The sequence below is a fragment of the Lampetra planeri genome, chromosome 42 (assembly GCF_965212315.1).
Source record: "Lampetra planeri chromosome 42, kcLamPlan1.2.h2, whole genome shotgun sequence".
Classification (NCBI taxonomy): Eukaryota; Metazoa; Chordata; class Hyperoartia; order Petromyzontiformes; family Petromyzontidae; genus Lampetra; species Lampetra planeri.
The window spans coordinates 2,932,407-2,948,669 of NC_136148.1; the positions used below are offsets into that span (position 1 = coordinate 2,932,407).

A 16,263-nucleotide genomic window follows, 5' to 3' on the forward strand; every position below is an offset into this window, starting at 1 on the left:
GGGGGGCGGGGAAGCCTGCGCGTCACTCGCGGTGGGTGTCATGGCTGCGCCCTGAAGAGGCGTGGGTTGCGCGTGTTGCCGGGCAACGCGGAGAGGTCAGTTTGACGATTTAAATTTATTCATTATATTGTCGCGTCTTGGTTTTTTTAAAAAAAAAAACAACAATTTGTATTTACTTATTTATTTGTTTAAATGTGGAATGCGCACCGTGCGAGAGAGCGAGCAGTGCGCGGCTCACAAGTTCCGTGTCCAGTAGCGATAGCAGGGGTGTGGGGTGTACGTGTTTCTGTGTGTGTACGTGTGGTGTACGTGGGTTTCTGTGTGTGGCGGAGTGGTTAGTGCGCTGTGCGGTGGACTGACAAGGCTCTGCGCGTACTTTATGTAGTCCTGCCAAAGTCCAACTTGGTGAACTGCACGGCAGACGCCAATGCTGTGCCGATTCTATTAATATCTTTTACATTTGCCTTCATGGCTGCTTGGCTGCTCGTCCTTTCAACATTTTAATCTTTCCCACACGCGCAAGCGAGCGTATGTTTGTGCGCCTGTATGTGCGTGTGGGGAGCGGTGGTGTAGCGGTAAGCGCGGTGCGCTACGAACCCGGCGTCCCGAGTTCGATTCCAGATCACGGCCAACACCAGTGACGATTATCTGAACCGGGTCCTGGGTCTCCCCCTAGGTCGACTAAGCCTCAAATGAGTACCTGGTGCGGTGTGTCAACATCGCCATTAGGGAGACAAAGGCGGTCGGGCGTGGTGCTGGCCACCCACCCCCTCGTGTGCCGTGCCGGCCTTCATAGGCGCTCGCTAACAGCACTTGCCCCTACAGTCTGTTAAGGCTATATGGGAGATCGTGATTGGTGTACGTTTAGGCCCCGGATATCCAGAAGCTCAGTGTGGGAGAAATCGGCGGGAAGTTGTTGCCCGCGTCATAGGAATGTGGAATTTCCATCACTTGCTTGGGGTGCGCCAATGGATGTGAGCGCAGCCCCACGCGATCGCTTGAATGTGAAACTCGGAAGATCCGTCCACCCTTTTGTGAGGTGACGAGGTGATAGGAATTTTTTAAAAATGTGGGCAAAGAACCCGAGTCTCTGTCGCTATTGCTCGCGGAGATGTTCACTCAATCGCGGACTTTGACTCGGCTTTTTCTTTTCCGTTGATGCCATGTCAAAGGGCATCGCTTCATTTTCGTGTAGGCTTAACGGGGTCAGGGCAGTGCTTTCTTTCGCCTTTTCCACTCCACGGCACTCACTTTAGAACTTGCGCAACCTTTTTGCGGCACACCGAACCCAAAACAAACAATCACTGAACAATGGAGATGGGAGTGGTTTGCCGGGATCGGCTATTGAACGGCACGGAGGGTGGATCTGGCCCGAGCTTGCAAACTGCGACGTTCTTTCCTATACGGCAATTCCGAAAATAGCGCGGCACACCTGGGACTTTGATTGCGGTTATTATTCACAAACCCTTGGTTCCAAAGTTCTGGGTCACAGGCGTATGGGTTACAGCTACTACCACACTTGACTCTTATACCTCTGTTGCACTCTGCAGGCACCAGGTTGTTTTTTCACTATAGAAACAAAGCTGTACCACTGACATCGCACGCAATGAACGAGTCGAGTCATATCTAGACGATGCGTTTCGGTGAATCGTTTTCACCTGGTCCTGCTTGGCCCTGTCAGCTTATCACGATTTTGTCATGGCTCGGCACAGAAAATAGCCAGTGGAAATAAACAAAAAATCAATCCGTGATAGCCACATGCTAGCATGCTGGTACAGCACAAACGTGCCAATTGAAAATGGAGTATTAGTTGAGAGAGGAGTGTGAGTTTTAGAGGACGAATGACCTTTGTGTTCTCCGTCCACAGCTTTTCGTGACCATGTGCCCTGCCCCGAGCATATCCACTGCCAGGGTCGGGGAGGGCATGGCCTCCAAGCCGCCTGCCCCCCCGAGGCGGGTGCTGCGAGTGAGTCAGCTGGACGCACTGGAGCTGGATCGCATGCTGGAGCAGCTGCTGTGGGAGCAACTGGGTCGCTGCTTCCAGGTGAGAAGGCGTGCGAGCACCCGTGTCCAATATCCACATGGAGGGGGTAGCGTACAGTCACCCTCGCCATGGCCACATTAGCTGGTGCCCTCTTGACTGCCAGCTTGTTTATTGTGTCTTCGTTCCGTAACTCCATGGGGTTCTCGTACAATTAACAATCCAGTGAAGGTAATGACCACGAACATATTTTTAAGTATGTTCGTGTATTGGCGTTAGAATTTTTTTTTTTACTTCGACAGAATTGTGCTTATGTTTGTTGCTTAGCTCTGTTACAGGCATAACGAATCTTAATAGTAATAAATTAGGTGGTCGGGTTGCCCAGAGATCAAAATGCTGAGCTGGCACCGCTGACATCCTGGGCTTGAATCCCATCAGCCACCTGTGATTAAACCAGCTTCTCAAGTGTGGAAAGTTGATGGTCGCAAGCCCAGTCACCAATGAGCAGACAAAAAAAATAAAACCACGCTAAATTTCGGTCTGCACTGAATTTGGGTTAATTCCAATGCTGAGATTTAAAAATCATAATGGGTCGAACGTCACGTGACGAGCGTTATTGCGACGGCCGCACTTGACGTTGCAGGCGTTCCGCCCGGGCCTGCTGGTGGGCTGGGAGCCCGAGCTGCGAGCCCTTCTGCGCCTGCTGCTGTGGCGTTTCACGCTGTACTCGAGTGAGGCCACCGTCGGCCAGGCCCTGCTCAACATCCGCTACAGGTGGGCGTGGGCGGCGCTGTGTTGAGCGAGGGGGATTCCAACCACTGCTCTACGTATGTTGAACTTCTTTCGCACCGTACGTGGCCAACCATGCTAATCGACGGTGTGGGTTTAGGCTGATTGGTGGCTCCGGCTAGCTGATCGGTTAGTTAGCCGGTTCTTTTCCTGCAGGATTGACAACGTGACCACAAATGTTTTGCAGTCAATTCAACACAACGGGGGGGGGGGGGGTCCAAGCCAGGATTTTGTGTTTTGTTATAGCAAGCACGGTTCCTTCAAGCAAACTGGCGGCACGAGGTCTGCGAAGGAAAGCCAGTGACGCTGCAGTGGCCAACAACACAGCACGCGTTTAATGGTTCATTTTCTCGTACTTACTGCACTACAGCTTCCTTCCCATGGTCCCAACGATTTGCCGACCTACAGTGGATGCCCTTCTACCAGCAGTGGTCTATGCGAGCAATTGGAGGGCTACACCTTTACCTTACATAAGGAGTGGAACACAAAAGGGGCGGAGCACCAGGTATCCATTTGAGGCTGAGTCGACCTAGAGAAGTTCCAGGATCGGTTCAGATAATCGTCACTGGTGTGAGCGGGAATCGAACTTGGGTCGCCGGGTTCATAGCGCAGCGCGCTAACCGCTGCGCCACCATTCCCCACACACGCGTACACACACGCGCGTACACGTGTGCGTGCGAGCAGCTACAACCACGGGGGCCGCCACGTGTCCCTGAGCCGCCGGCAGAAGCTGTGGTTCGCGGCTCTCACCGTGGGCGGCGGCTGGGCCAGCGAGCGCTGGCGAGACATCTACCCGCGCGGGGCGGGCAGCGACGGCTCCTCCGCGCACCACGTCGACGGCGGTGGCAGCGGCGCGATGGGTGCCGCCGGCGGGCTCGGCTACAGATTCGTGACCGGCGGCAGTACCGCCGCGCTCTTCCCCCGGCTGAAGAAGGCGGCGGGGACGGCGCTGGGGCTGCTGGGAGCCGCGCAGCTGCTCGCCTACGTGGTGTTTCTCCGCACGGGCACCGGGCTCTCGCTCACCGAGCGCCTGCTCGGCCTGAATGCCGTGCAGGCCCGGCCGCAGGGTCTGCGGCAGGTAAGGGACGACGCGTCGGCCGCGTGACCATTCAGCCGCTTGCTCTGGGGCGTCCTGAATAGCTCCCCGATGCGTTGTGTCAGGTTGAATCGCGTGCTGTTCGACGTGATGTCTTGACTTTTTCATCAACGTGCCGGGAGCTTCTTCAGGAACTCGATAGTTCCTGGAGATTTGCCTAAGAAGCTACCAGCAGAGGGAGTGAAACATTACACATCATGTTGACCAACAGCACGCGGTACAACCAGAGAACAACATCGGAGAACGATTCAACACAAACGCGCAAACCTACGCAAGTGCAAATCCTTCACCTGTCCCAGATCTGTACGCGCTCGTTAATATTAAATTGTCTCCGTGGTGGCCGAACGTCCCTCCTCATCCCCCCCGAACTCGTGTGCGGCTCTGCCAGGTCGGCTTCGAGTACATGAACCGTGAGCTGCTGTGGCACGGCTTCGCCGAGTTCCTGCTCTTCGTGCTGCCATTGGTCAACGCCGCGCGCCTGCGCTTCTCGCCGACGGCGCACGGTCGCGCCGCCGGTGGCGCCAAGGACCCGGCGGAGACCGGCACAGCGTGCGTGGCGTGCGGCGAGTGGCCCTGCCTCCCGCACACGGCCGGCGGCTGCGCCCACGTCTTCTGCTACTACTGCCTGGCCAGCCGGCAGGCGGCCAGCGCCGATCTCGCGTGCCCGCGGTGCGGCTCGCCGGCCCGCCGCATGCTGCCGCTCAGAGTCGCGGCGCTGGAGCGGGGCAGAGTGGAGGGCGAGACGGGCGAAAGCTTCGGATAATGAATGATTAAGTAACGATTAAAAGGAACAAAGTTCGTCTTCAAGTTCGTTCGTCAAGTGCGGTAGCGTGCGCTGTGACAGCGCGAAGCAGCATCGCCACGCTCCGTCATCAAAACCGAGAGGTCGCAGCTGACGAAATACCGCCTATTAAGCGCCCTTCCTTGGGGTCCCTCCTGTCATAACATCTTGACAGAGGCAACTCAACGATGGGAAGAAACTAAACGGATCGCCCACATGTGAGAGGGGTTAAGGTGCGCCCCGTGTGTTTATCGGAAAATGTTGCAGAATGGGCATCTAACATTGCATTGATTATCAATAATATCAATATATGCAGTGAATTGTGCTTGAAGATTTGATTATTCACAATTTATAAAAATATATATTTGCTACGGTTACATTTCGGCCAATGATCCGAACAAAACTCGCTACAGAAAAAAACAAGATACAATAAAACGAGACAAAATTCATAGATTTTTGAGTTGCATCGCAATCCTCAATCGTGATTTGTATAATCGCCAGTGCGGTGTGGATAGTTAAATGGGTAGCATGCAGTGGGGGGGGGGGGGGGCATTGGCTCTGGTGCCAGAAATGAAATGGACACCCCCCCTTCCCCACTCCAATCTCGTCCCATTCCGTAGCCCGGCACCTGGGTCGCTCCGGGGCACCCGTGGACCAGAGGTCTCAAACGGGTTTTGATTCCTTACCCGTACCCGGCCGCACCAGGGTCGCAAACGGGTACCCGTACCCGGCCGGGTAGGGTACGGGTACCCGTACCCGATACCCGGCTGGGTACGGGTAGCCGGGTATTGGGTAGGGTACGGGTATCCAGTACCCGATTGCGACCTCTGGGATGAAGCCATGTTGCAGGCGCGGGTGGGTTGATTCTAGGAAATTGAATTGTGAGAAGAGACAAGACGTTGGGAAATGAGTGACAAACAGTTACTCACCAGTGACTCACGGCCTACCCGTACCCGGCCGCACCAGGGTCGCAAACGGGTACCCGTTACCGGCCGGGTACGGGTAGCCGGGTACGGGTATCGGGTACCCGATTGCGACCTCTGCCGTGGACCCCCGGAGTATTGTACTGCCTGCCTACTTAGGAGCCACTACTCCCCTGCTGAAGGTTACTATTCGGTTAATGGAGCGAACAAAACTGTGCAAACAAGGGCAGAGAAAACCTATTTAATCCTGCATCGTATTGTAATCCCGAACGGCCACATGCCGAGTACGGAGCGCTTCTGACCACTCATCAGTCGACCGAGGCGACGCGCAGAGCGCTCGCGTTCTTGTGACATTGTGGACCATCGGCATGGAATTCACGTTAATCCCCTTTTATTTTCTCTGCTCGCGAATGCTCGGATAGTCTCCTAGACACACCGCACACACAGCTCGTGTTTGTACAAACGCAGGCATGGGGTTTGGCCAAACTGTGTGTGTGTGTTTATGAACGCACGTTTTTAGTCCCCATCGATTGCCAAGATGTCAGGGGCTGTGAGGTGGGCAGGAGGTGGCGGTACAGCAATTGTTTAGTCCACATGAGATTCGGTGTGTTGGATCTGCTTTGTGGATGTACATCTCAATTGCAGGACCCTTCTGAAAGAGAGTTACCGAGGCTCGGGTCGAGGTTTTCCCTGGTGCATGTGCATCTCCACTGCCAGATGAGGGCCTCGCCACGTATGCCATGGCGGTTATTTCACCTAGTTCGGGTCGGTGAAGGTGGCGAACGTGAACGTGGGAGCATACAAGTACAGTCCAACAACAATTGTCTGCACTGCCCTCCGCTGACAACCAAGTAGCTCCATAGCTGCCTTTGACCAATTATTTGTGCATGGTTATCACTTATCGAAGTGATTGGTCGTAGGCTGTGGAAATGATTAAGAATGTATTATTGTTGTGAACATTACTGCCTTGCTACCACCCACCAGCAGAGGGTGCTGTGGGTGTATGTGCCGGTGCAGGTGCCTTTATTGTGCAGTATTGCTGTGCCACCTGGTCTGGTGAAAATGCAAGATGAAGTCTCACAATGAACTTCATTAAATCTATATTTGGAGAAGCTGTTAAAAATGTAATTAGCAGAAAATGAGTACAATTTCGTCCGAATTAAGACCTACTTAGGAGGTGTTAATTTAGTTAAATAATTTAAATATCAACAGAATATTGCACCGTGTTAGTTTCACGGCTGCGTTACTGGATCATGATATATCTTTTTTAAAAGCTTGAAATAATTGTTTTTCTCAATGCACTTTTTTGGTAATTCTTATTTTTCGTTTCAGGGGAAGTTTGCACGGATGGGATTGATTAACATGTGATGTTTAAAGGGCATAAACTTAAATCGAAAATTACTTTAAAATAAAAAAAAAAATTTGCAGCTCATTGTCAGTCGACTGCTGGATGAATGCCTCACCATGCCCAACGGTCACGGGAGCTGTTTGACTATACTTCACCACACTGGTCATTTCGAGTGAGCGAAGAAGGTAGGATCCAGGACCCGTTATACTGGACATCTGTGAAAAGAGCTTTATAGCTCATCAGATTCCTTCAGTATAAATAAATATTCAGATTCTGGTTCAGATATTACTCGTAACTGGTGTTATCCATCGCCGGCAATTGAATTCAAGTCACCAGATTCATAGGGTAGTGCGCTAACCGCTGCACCACCGCTCCGCTCCAAAGAACAGTATTCCTAATTGATCAAATTTAGTGCACAAATTGTTTTTAACTTATCGACGAATTATATTGTGACACGTGAATAGGCTGAAATCTGAACAGACCTGCAGGTCTCTACGGCCCACGCCGCTCCGTGTTGCGCTGCTAAAACTCTTTATGCAACGGGAAGCAATGACACATTGCTCCATTGTCCTCACGTCTTCGCCCTCCGCTGGCCAATTTTACCGACCACTTTGTAAGTCCCTTTGCCAAGAGGGCGTTGTTGCGGAGACGAGACAAATCCATCAGCGCGATCCTTAATGGCCGCTTTCATTGTGCCGATGTATACTGCTGCACTGCCACGAATAGCGCCCTATTTTTCACATTGACGCCACTTGTGTCTTCCACGTGCCTGGTTATGAGGCCGTTACGAGACCAAGAACCGTGGCTTCCAAGCGAACGGCAGGCCATCAATCCGTCCACGCCATCGTTTCCACACAATAGGTTTTTTTCGCGGTTGTGCTGCGATTTTTTTTATTTGTAACGACCGTTTCATGCTTCTACAAATCCTCAACGTACATTTCTTAAGAGCTGCGTGTGTGTTTTTGTTTATTGTTGCTGAAGTCCTCCGCGAAGCGTGCAACGGAGTAAGCGCCGCGATCTGCGTGCGTGCCGCGTTTGCGCGCCCGCCCGCTCGAATGGATATGGCGACTAAAACCAAATCGACGCGAAAAACCGTGCTCCCCAATTCTACCGTGGGGGTATTCACGGTTGCGCCGTATAGCTGTAAAGCCCTCCCGACGCGTCTTCTCAGGTTGTCACCGCGCCGCGCGGTTTATGGCATCTCAATATACCACCGGTTGTTGCTGGCCTTGTGACGTTTTGAGTATTTGGGTTTGTGCAGGGCTATTTTGATGTGTGAGAACGAAAACAAATTTACTTCGCCTGAAGTTTCGGTTTCATGTGCTGGGAGAGTATCTGGCTCGGTTCAGAAGGCTCTCCGGTTTTTCCCTCCAGATTTAGAATCGGAATGCGTTTAGATTACTTTTGCTGCTATAAATTCCACATGATAAGCCACTTCGTTGAGCTCTCATTTGTGGCCAGGTCGCTTCTGAAAAAGAAGCTTAATAGCTCAGTGGGCTTGACCTTGTAAGATAAAAACATTTTAGTTTTATTGATTTGTTTACCTTTTCTATATTTTGCACTCTCATCATATTTGCGTAGTGTTGTACCATTCTAACCTGCCCCTACTGGACATCTGTGAAAAATAACTTCATAGCTCATCGGACCCCACCAGCATAAATACATATTCTGATTGCGAATATTCTAGAATCAAATCACAATCCTCGCTGTGGTGGGTCATGAAGACTTTGATGAGGTTTGGAAATGCCTGCACCATAGGACGACCACTCAACAATGACTTTGATGAGGTTTGGAAATGCCTGCACCATAGGACGACCACTCAACAATGACTTTGATGAGGTTTGGAAATGCCTGCACCATAGGACGACCACTCAACAATGACTTTGATGAGGTTTGGAAATGCCTGCACCATAGGACGACCACTCAACAATGACTTTGATGAGGTTTGGAAATGCCTTACCATAGGACGGCCACTCAACAATGTTTCCACATGGATGTATGCTCATCGGATTCTTCCAGTGTAAATAAATATTCTGATTCAGCTCCTGAAGAAGCTCCCGGCACGCTGAACGAAACTTCGGAGTTGTTGCCAAGCGATGCGAGAGCCCGCGCTGCGACGACTCGTACGCCGCTATGCAGAAGAGAGAACAAAAACAAAAATCTGCGTGACGCGCTGTTGCCATCTGTCGTAAACAAACCCCCCAGTACGCTCACACATTGGCATAAAAAAACAAGACAAAGCCAACCGCGTGTAAGTGTAACGTGGCTTAACGTGCATCTGTCGGCCGGCGACACGGAGCACTTGTGACAGATCACACCCCTGGGTTTGCGAGTTGGAAAGGCCTCCCCGCTCGCCAAAACATCGGCGGCACTTTAATTATAACGTCGGTTCTTTTAAACAAACACACCGATGGCATTGTCTCTATCCGCATTGCAACTGTCATGCTCGTGGCGTGCCTGGGATGCCAGATGTCATAGGTTTGGGCTGTGAGGCATCGGGGAGGTCTCAGCTGAGCGGGATTTTAACCTGGTTCGTACTTAATTTTATTTAGAGAGGCGTAGCGCCGTTTTAAAATAAATTGTCCTCACCGCAGATAACTGAAGCGACACGACCGCACTCTGTGATAGCTGGTGTCAAATTGGGCCACATGCCCTCCCGCATAGCCTTGTGGGAGCTTCGGGACTGATAAAGTTATTTAATTCTAGTTTTTTTTATTCGGTTCGTGTACGTCATCGGACTGGGTGGGGAGGGAGGGGCTGGGTGGGGAGGGTGGGGTGGGACTGGGTGGGGAGGGGCTGGGTGGGGAAGGGGTGGGAGGGGTGGGGCTGGGTGGGGAGGGGCTAGTCACCCCGTGGTGCCCTTATAAAACTCAACGTTTAACCTACTCACGCCGGCTTGTGCCCGCCCTCACAGTCGGGCGTATTTGCGGAATACACCACGCCGCCGTTGACCCTGGCCATTGACCGAGCAACCCAACGTTCCTACCAGCTCCCTCCTCCTCCGCAGGACAATGTGTTTAGTACCCACTCTCACGGGTGATGTCCAGCGAATGGGAACTATCGGTGTTCTCTTTTGAAAATGACACGGAGTTGGGCAAAGTGGCTCGTCCAGGTGCCGTGACGGGATTCGATGGGAACCGGTGTAATTTGATTTTAATACACATATATAATAATAATACAATCGGAGACTCGCAATTAGCGTCGGGAACACGCCTGGGCCGCGCGTTAATGGGTTCTCTCGCCGTGACCCATTTCTAGGTGGGTGGGTGGGAGCGACGCTTTGAGGATGGGATGCAGCTCTTGTTAAGCCCCTGTTGCGATTATCGCTCCACTTCCAGAATACACGCCCCCTCTCCGTGACACCAACGTGAGAGCCAATCGAGATTCATAGTCTCCGATGTGATGATGGTTACACGGGAACGTCATCGGTTAATTGCCATGTTTAAGTTGCAGGCATTTAGCTCTCCGATGGGATTTCGGAATTTGTACAACGAGTATCGTTCGGCATCGTGTCCCGTATTTTCCCCTCTGCCCTGGGAGCTTCTTCCGAAAATGAAACAGTCAGGACAATACGCACAATGTATGTTCAACTTATTTCGCACCGCGTACATAGCCAACTGTGCTAATCGGAGGTGCAAGGGATGGACTACAAACTAAACACACACAAAAACAGTTCTAAAGAAATTGGTTTTCTTTAGAAGTGCTACAACCTGAAAGCACATCAGAAAGCTAACCACCGCCTGTCATATATTTTTCCTGCTATTGACGAATGTGTTGAGTAGGTTTTTATTTACCAGGGTGGTGTTCAGGGGTTGAACTGTGATGATGATGTTGTTGTTGATGATGAAGCAGTCGGTTTGTGCATTCTACGAACTCGTGAGCCTACCAACCCACATTTCCCTCCACTTGCTGAGAGCTTCAATTAAAACACACACAAACGTGCTACTGCATTTACAAACTCACGATATTGGCTCAGAGACAAATCATAACTCGGGAGAAGCTTCCGGCGCGTGGAGCTAAACATCGGACATTCGACCCGAAAACGCATAGAACTCCACATGTGACCGATCATGAGACCTAATGATGATGTAAACACTTTGATGGGATGGCTGAGCTGTCGCTATCAGCGCTTTTATTCACTCCCGTGCATGAATAATAAATGGGCGGACTGTACGCACGATGTGTGAATGTAACATTGTACAGATGCATGGTTGTGTGTGCGTGTAGGGAGCGGGAGTGAAGTGGTTAGCGCACTGCACTACGGACCCGACTTCCCCGAGTTCGATGTCCGTCCACAGCCAACATCAGTGACGAATATTTCAAAAGTTCGTGGGCTTCCCCGAGGTGAGCTCGGCAGCAATGTGTGAACATCGGCACTGGGGAGACAAAAGGCGAAGCAGGTATTGCGTTCCCGCACCTACGATACGTACGGTTGGCTACGTGCAGTGCGAAAGAAGTTCAACATTCATGCATACATTGGACATCTGTGAAAACGAGTTTCGTGGCTCATGAGACTCCTCCATAGGTGCTCGCTAACAGCACTTGCCCCGTCAGCCTGGCAAAGGCTACACGGGGGATCTTGTGCGCCCGTGTGTTACAGAGGCTACAATCTATCATCGTAAAATATTAATTTGAATCCAATGAAGCCAGGACCTTGACTATTGGTTATAATTTGTGTTTTTTTAATCAATGTTAAGCTTGTAAGTACAAGTTTTTTTTATTGTTTATAAGCTGATTTATGGGTGGGAAAGTAATGCTCCCGCCACTAACCCGTGGCTTGAATTAGTTGAATAGAATATAATGAACGGGCACGTGGCCCAGGTGGCTTAACGTGCGAAGCGTCGCTTAAAGCGTGACTCTTCAACGGGGCCGCATCTGGCAAACGAAAGTCATTGCAGTGGCCGGGCCAGGCTAAGAGATACGGCTCATCGGAGGGGGGGGGGGTCAAAGTTCAAAGTTCATTTATTAGGTATAGCCCTGTGAGCCATTCGGCTCTTGAATCGGGCGCAACCGCAACAAGCAAAAAACTAAAACATGAACAAGAAAACATCTTAAAGTGACTAAGTGCAAACAGAAAATCCAAGAAAAATATTGCAGAAAAATCACCGTACACCAACCCTGTGCAAATATCCCAGTGGGATGCAAGTCAAACAACAACAACCACAAGACAACTTAGATTAAGGCCATCAGTCTAACTCTGTACTACAACAAACAAACATGGCCAAAGCAAAAAACTTCGAAAATCACCAAAATAAGGCCATAAAAGCAATGAAACAGTGGTCATAGGAACTGTGACCGAATTTTCACAATAAACGACGTAAACAACATGTACTACCAAACTCTGCAGCCATAGTTGGCTGCATGAGTCACTCATGCAGCCAGCAATGAGTGTCACAAAGAGATGCCATTTAGTGCGCTACAGAGAGAGAGACGAGAGAGAGAGAGTCGTAGGCAAGATATTTACACATCGGCGAGATGGAAGACAAACGAGAAGTCGAGATTAGCGGTCGCTTATGTGACGCTGATTGACCGATGTGTCCCGCAGGAGAATGTAGTTGAAGAACCTTGGGTTAAATCTTTCTCCTCATGTGATCCAGATGTCTTGCGATCTTCAATTAATTGACCCCTAAAATTGTTTTTGTTCTTTTCGATGTAAAGCTTTCGTGACTGCAGGGATTCATCTTCTTGGTTCTTTCGGTAATGTCACGTAAAAGGGAAATAATAAAATAATAAAAATAAACATACTAAAATATTTCTCTATTTTATTATGTTTTATTTTTAATAATTCTCTATGTTATTATGTTTTATTTTTATTATTTTATTATTTCCCTTCTACGTGACTTTACCGAAAGAACCAATAAGTTGTTGTTGTTCCTTTGCATATTCATTTTTTTTTAAATCAACAAAATATTACGTTTGGTTTACGTGGATTCGACCGGGTTTCCCAAAAGGGTCAGTCCCTCGCGACCCACCATGAATCCAGCTTTTGCAAGTTTACCCAAAATCTCCGTTCATGTGCGGTACCGATCTACTGCGTCACACGCTGCACGGGCCCGATGCTTGGTGAAGTGCAACGCCGTTTCACGATGGACGTCGGCTGCTCACGTGCGTGCTCATTCATGCGCGTCGCCTACAGCGACAAATCTCAAATTGAGATTCGCTGCCTCATCAACGAAACCATCACCGCTCGCTCGACCATTCCACCTCGTGTGTTTTCAGATCGGCTACTTCTCACCACACGTGGCACTGCAGGAAACGTAATCAAACATCTGCAATTGATACGACAGCGTACAGGGTGGGCGAGAAGTCTTATACACGCCGCTTTTTAAATCCTTTATATTAAGTTCGCTTGCTTGCTTAGGACCGTGCAAATTTTTCGGTCGTTTTTTAACCCACTTCCCGTGATCCAATCGAGCTGACATTTTGCACACAGACTCGTTGTGCGTGACAACGCATTTTCGTGAAAAGATTTTTTCCAAAATTTTACACTGTTTAGGGAAATTTTTTTAAATATTTAATTACCAATTGTTTAATGCTGCCAGACAATCATCTGACCCATAGGTGGCAGCCATCTCAAGCCAGAGGACGAGAGGACTCTAGCCGCCACGCATATAAAGGATTTATAGTGAAAAACTTTGTTTTTACGGGTTATACTTGTTAACCTCTCTACGTTAATAACTTAATACAGGGGTGGGGGTATAGCGACTTCCCGCCCGCCCTGTACACTTACGTGCATTTATATGCAAGGTGATGCAATGCACGCGACCGTGCCATCTCACATTACAAAGACAAAGATCACCCGTATAGCCTGAACAGACTGTTGGGGCAAGTGCTGTTAGCGAGCGCCTTTGAAGGCCGGCACGGCACACGAGGGGATGGATGGGTGGCCAACTCCACGTCCGGCCGAGATATGAATTTGAGGCCGAGTCGACCTAGGGGATGCCCAGGACCGGTTCAGATATAATCGTCCACCGGTGTTGGCCATGAGCGGGAATCGAACACACGTGGCACACACAACACACGCACCGATTTGTATTCCCGCATGTTGCGGCAAAGTGTGTCCGTGCGTTGGTTCTGTTTTATGTAGCGGGGCAGGTACCAAAAAAAGCATGAGCTGAGCAAACAGAAAAGAGTGAGAGAGAAAGAGCCTGGCCCCCCTCGGCACATCGCAAGGCGGAGCGGGGGGGGGGGAGCTCTCTCGTTAATAATTCACGCACGTGGCCATGGCTCTTCCCAACACGGCCTCTGCGAGAACCGTGGGGGGGCCTTGTAGTCGCGTGGTGGGGTTTGTCGCCGACGTTACACGCAGCAGCCAACAGCCACAGCTGCGGCTGCCTTGAAAACTTGATGAGTAGAAATTAAACAAATTTGTTGGTGCTGCTGCTGCTGCTGCTATTGACAGTGATCCACACATATAACACTGCAAGATGATTTTTGTCCCTGGGTAGTAAGTGTTCTTTTTAATTGCCTATGTCTAAAATGTAGAGAAATGGATATTATTCCCCACAAACTTTGCTTTTGTGACCAGGACTTTATGTGAAGGAATTGCACAAATGCACAGGTTTTCTCATTGAAAATAGGTAAATCTCAAAATATCACTGTCCGTGTCACAAAGTTTGTGGGGAATAAGAGCCATTTTCTGTACCTTTGAGGCATAAGCAATTAGGAAATAACACTTACTACCCATGGACAAAACAAAACACACACGCGCGCGCATGAAGCCAAGACACACATGTCTCTAAAATTATAGTAGGCGACGTTTCGGGCAATGACCCTACTTCATGACAAAATATTGTTTCGCGTGCTATAATGCACCATTGCCCTTAACGTCGCCTATTATTATACATGTATCATTTCAAGGCAAAACCTCAACAGATGTGTTGAGGTTTTTTTGGTGTAAATTAGGTCCGCTGTTGGCGCGCACAAAAGCGCCCGCGTGTGCAGGCGGTGCAACTGCGTCACAATCACCCACGGGCCACAAAGGTCCCAGGCTGACGGGCTTTTAAGAAATGAGGGGTGTGGGCGGCGAAATTGAACGGGGATTGGTCCCATTTCGTTCCTTACACGAGGGCACATGCCAACCTATATAACTTGGAGCGCCACGGTGGTGAAATGTTAACTTCCTCGCCTGGTATGCAGGAGTTCGTGGGTGCGATACTGATCCTGACGCATGCTGTATATTTGGAGTTTGCGTGTCTCACTCAACGTGGTCGTGTGGGTTGTTCTCCGGGTCCTGCGCGCACAAGCCGGCGTGAGTAGGTTAAACGTTGAGTTTTATAAGGGCACCACAGGGTGACCAGCCCCTCCCCACCCAACCCCACCCCTCCCACCCCCCACCCAGCCCCACCCTCCCCACCCAGCCCCTCCCCACCCTCCCCACCCAGCCCCTCTCTCCCCTCCCCACCCAGCCCCTCCCTACACGACGGACAGACACAATAATCCCCTATGGGCTGGTGTAACCAGGAGGTTCCTACCAGTATAACGTCTCAAACTGGGCATTTACAAAGAAAACGGAACAAAGGCTGAAATGTGTCACAAGGAACGCGTTGGAGTTCCACTGGTTAGGCACTGTTAGTTGGAGAGTGAAACGCATGGATTCCATTGCATTCTGGGAACAACTATTACATTATCGTGTGCTTTTTTAATATTGTGTCTAACTAAATTGCAAGTAGATATCACCGATAAAATGTGTCTTACTAAACATAGCAAGATTCCCAGCATGCTTCGCTTGTCAAGATGACTTCATTCCATCGCACATTCCGCACACAGACTTCGTCGCCATGTGAAAATAAACGTTTACATTTTCGTCAGTCAGCCTTTATATGGGTCTTTCTGGAAGCAATGTGTAGTTGCTGGCTCGCCTTGCCTCGACAACTTCCGCGGGAAGCACACAAACAAGCAGAGAGTAATGTTTCCAAACTTCCAATTGGAACGTCATTCATCGTGATTTGGCTGTTGGCCAACATTCGAGATCTGGTGGTGCCTAATTGCCAATCATTATGGTTTACACTTGAGAAAAACGGTGGCATCATCATCACCATCATTACATTTTCCAGGCTGGGGGTCTCTGCCCCTGTTTGTTTTTTTTTACCAGCTCAGTCAAGTACTGTACTGCTCTTGTGAATAGTTGTTGCGAACACATAACGACAAAGATCCCCTGTAATAGCCTTAGAATACTGTTGGGGCAAGTGCTGTTAGCGAGCACCTATGAAAACTGGCACGCACACGAAGGGGTGGGTGGCCAGCACCGCACACGGTCGCCTTTGTCTCTCTAGTGGCGATGTTTGCACACCGCACCAGATACTCGTTTGAGGTCGAGTCGACCTAGGTGAGGCCCAGACCCAG

The 16,263-nt window shown here is 50.1% G+C and overlaps 2 protein-coding genes across 2 annotated transcripts in view; both read left to right on the forward strand.

Moving 5' to 3' along the window:
- RBIS (ribosomal biogenesis factor) overlaps positions 1 to 16,263 on the forward strand; it is a 575,724-nt gene that overhangs the window by 532,231 nt on the left and 27,230 nt on the right. The gene's annotated exons all lie outside the window — the stretch shown is intronic.
- Positions 4 to 7,201, forward strand: PEX2 (peroxisomal biogenesis factor 2). The gene is made up of 5 exons (XM_078613754.1): positions 4 to 95; positions 1,868 to 2,044; positions 2,625 to 2,755; positions 3,455 to 3,848; positions 4,255 to 7,201. The coding sequence occupies exons 2-5, from the start codon at positions 1,880 to 1,882 to the stop codon at positions 4,627 to 4,629; spliced, it is 1,065 nt and encodes a 354-aa protein (XP_078469880.1). The 5' UTR covers positions 4 to 95; positions 1,868 to 1,879; the 3' UTR covers positions 4,630 to 7,201.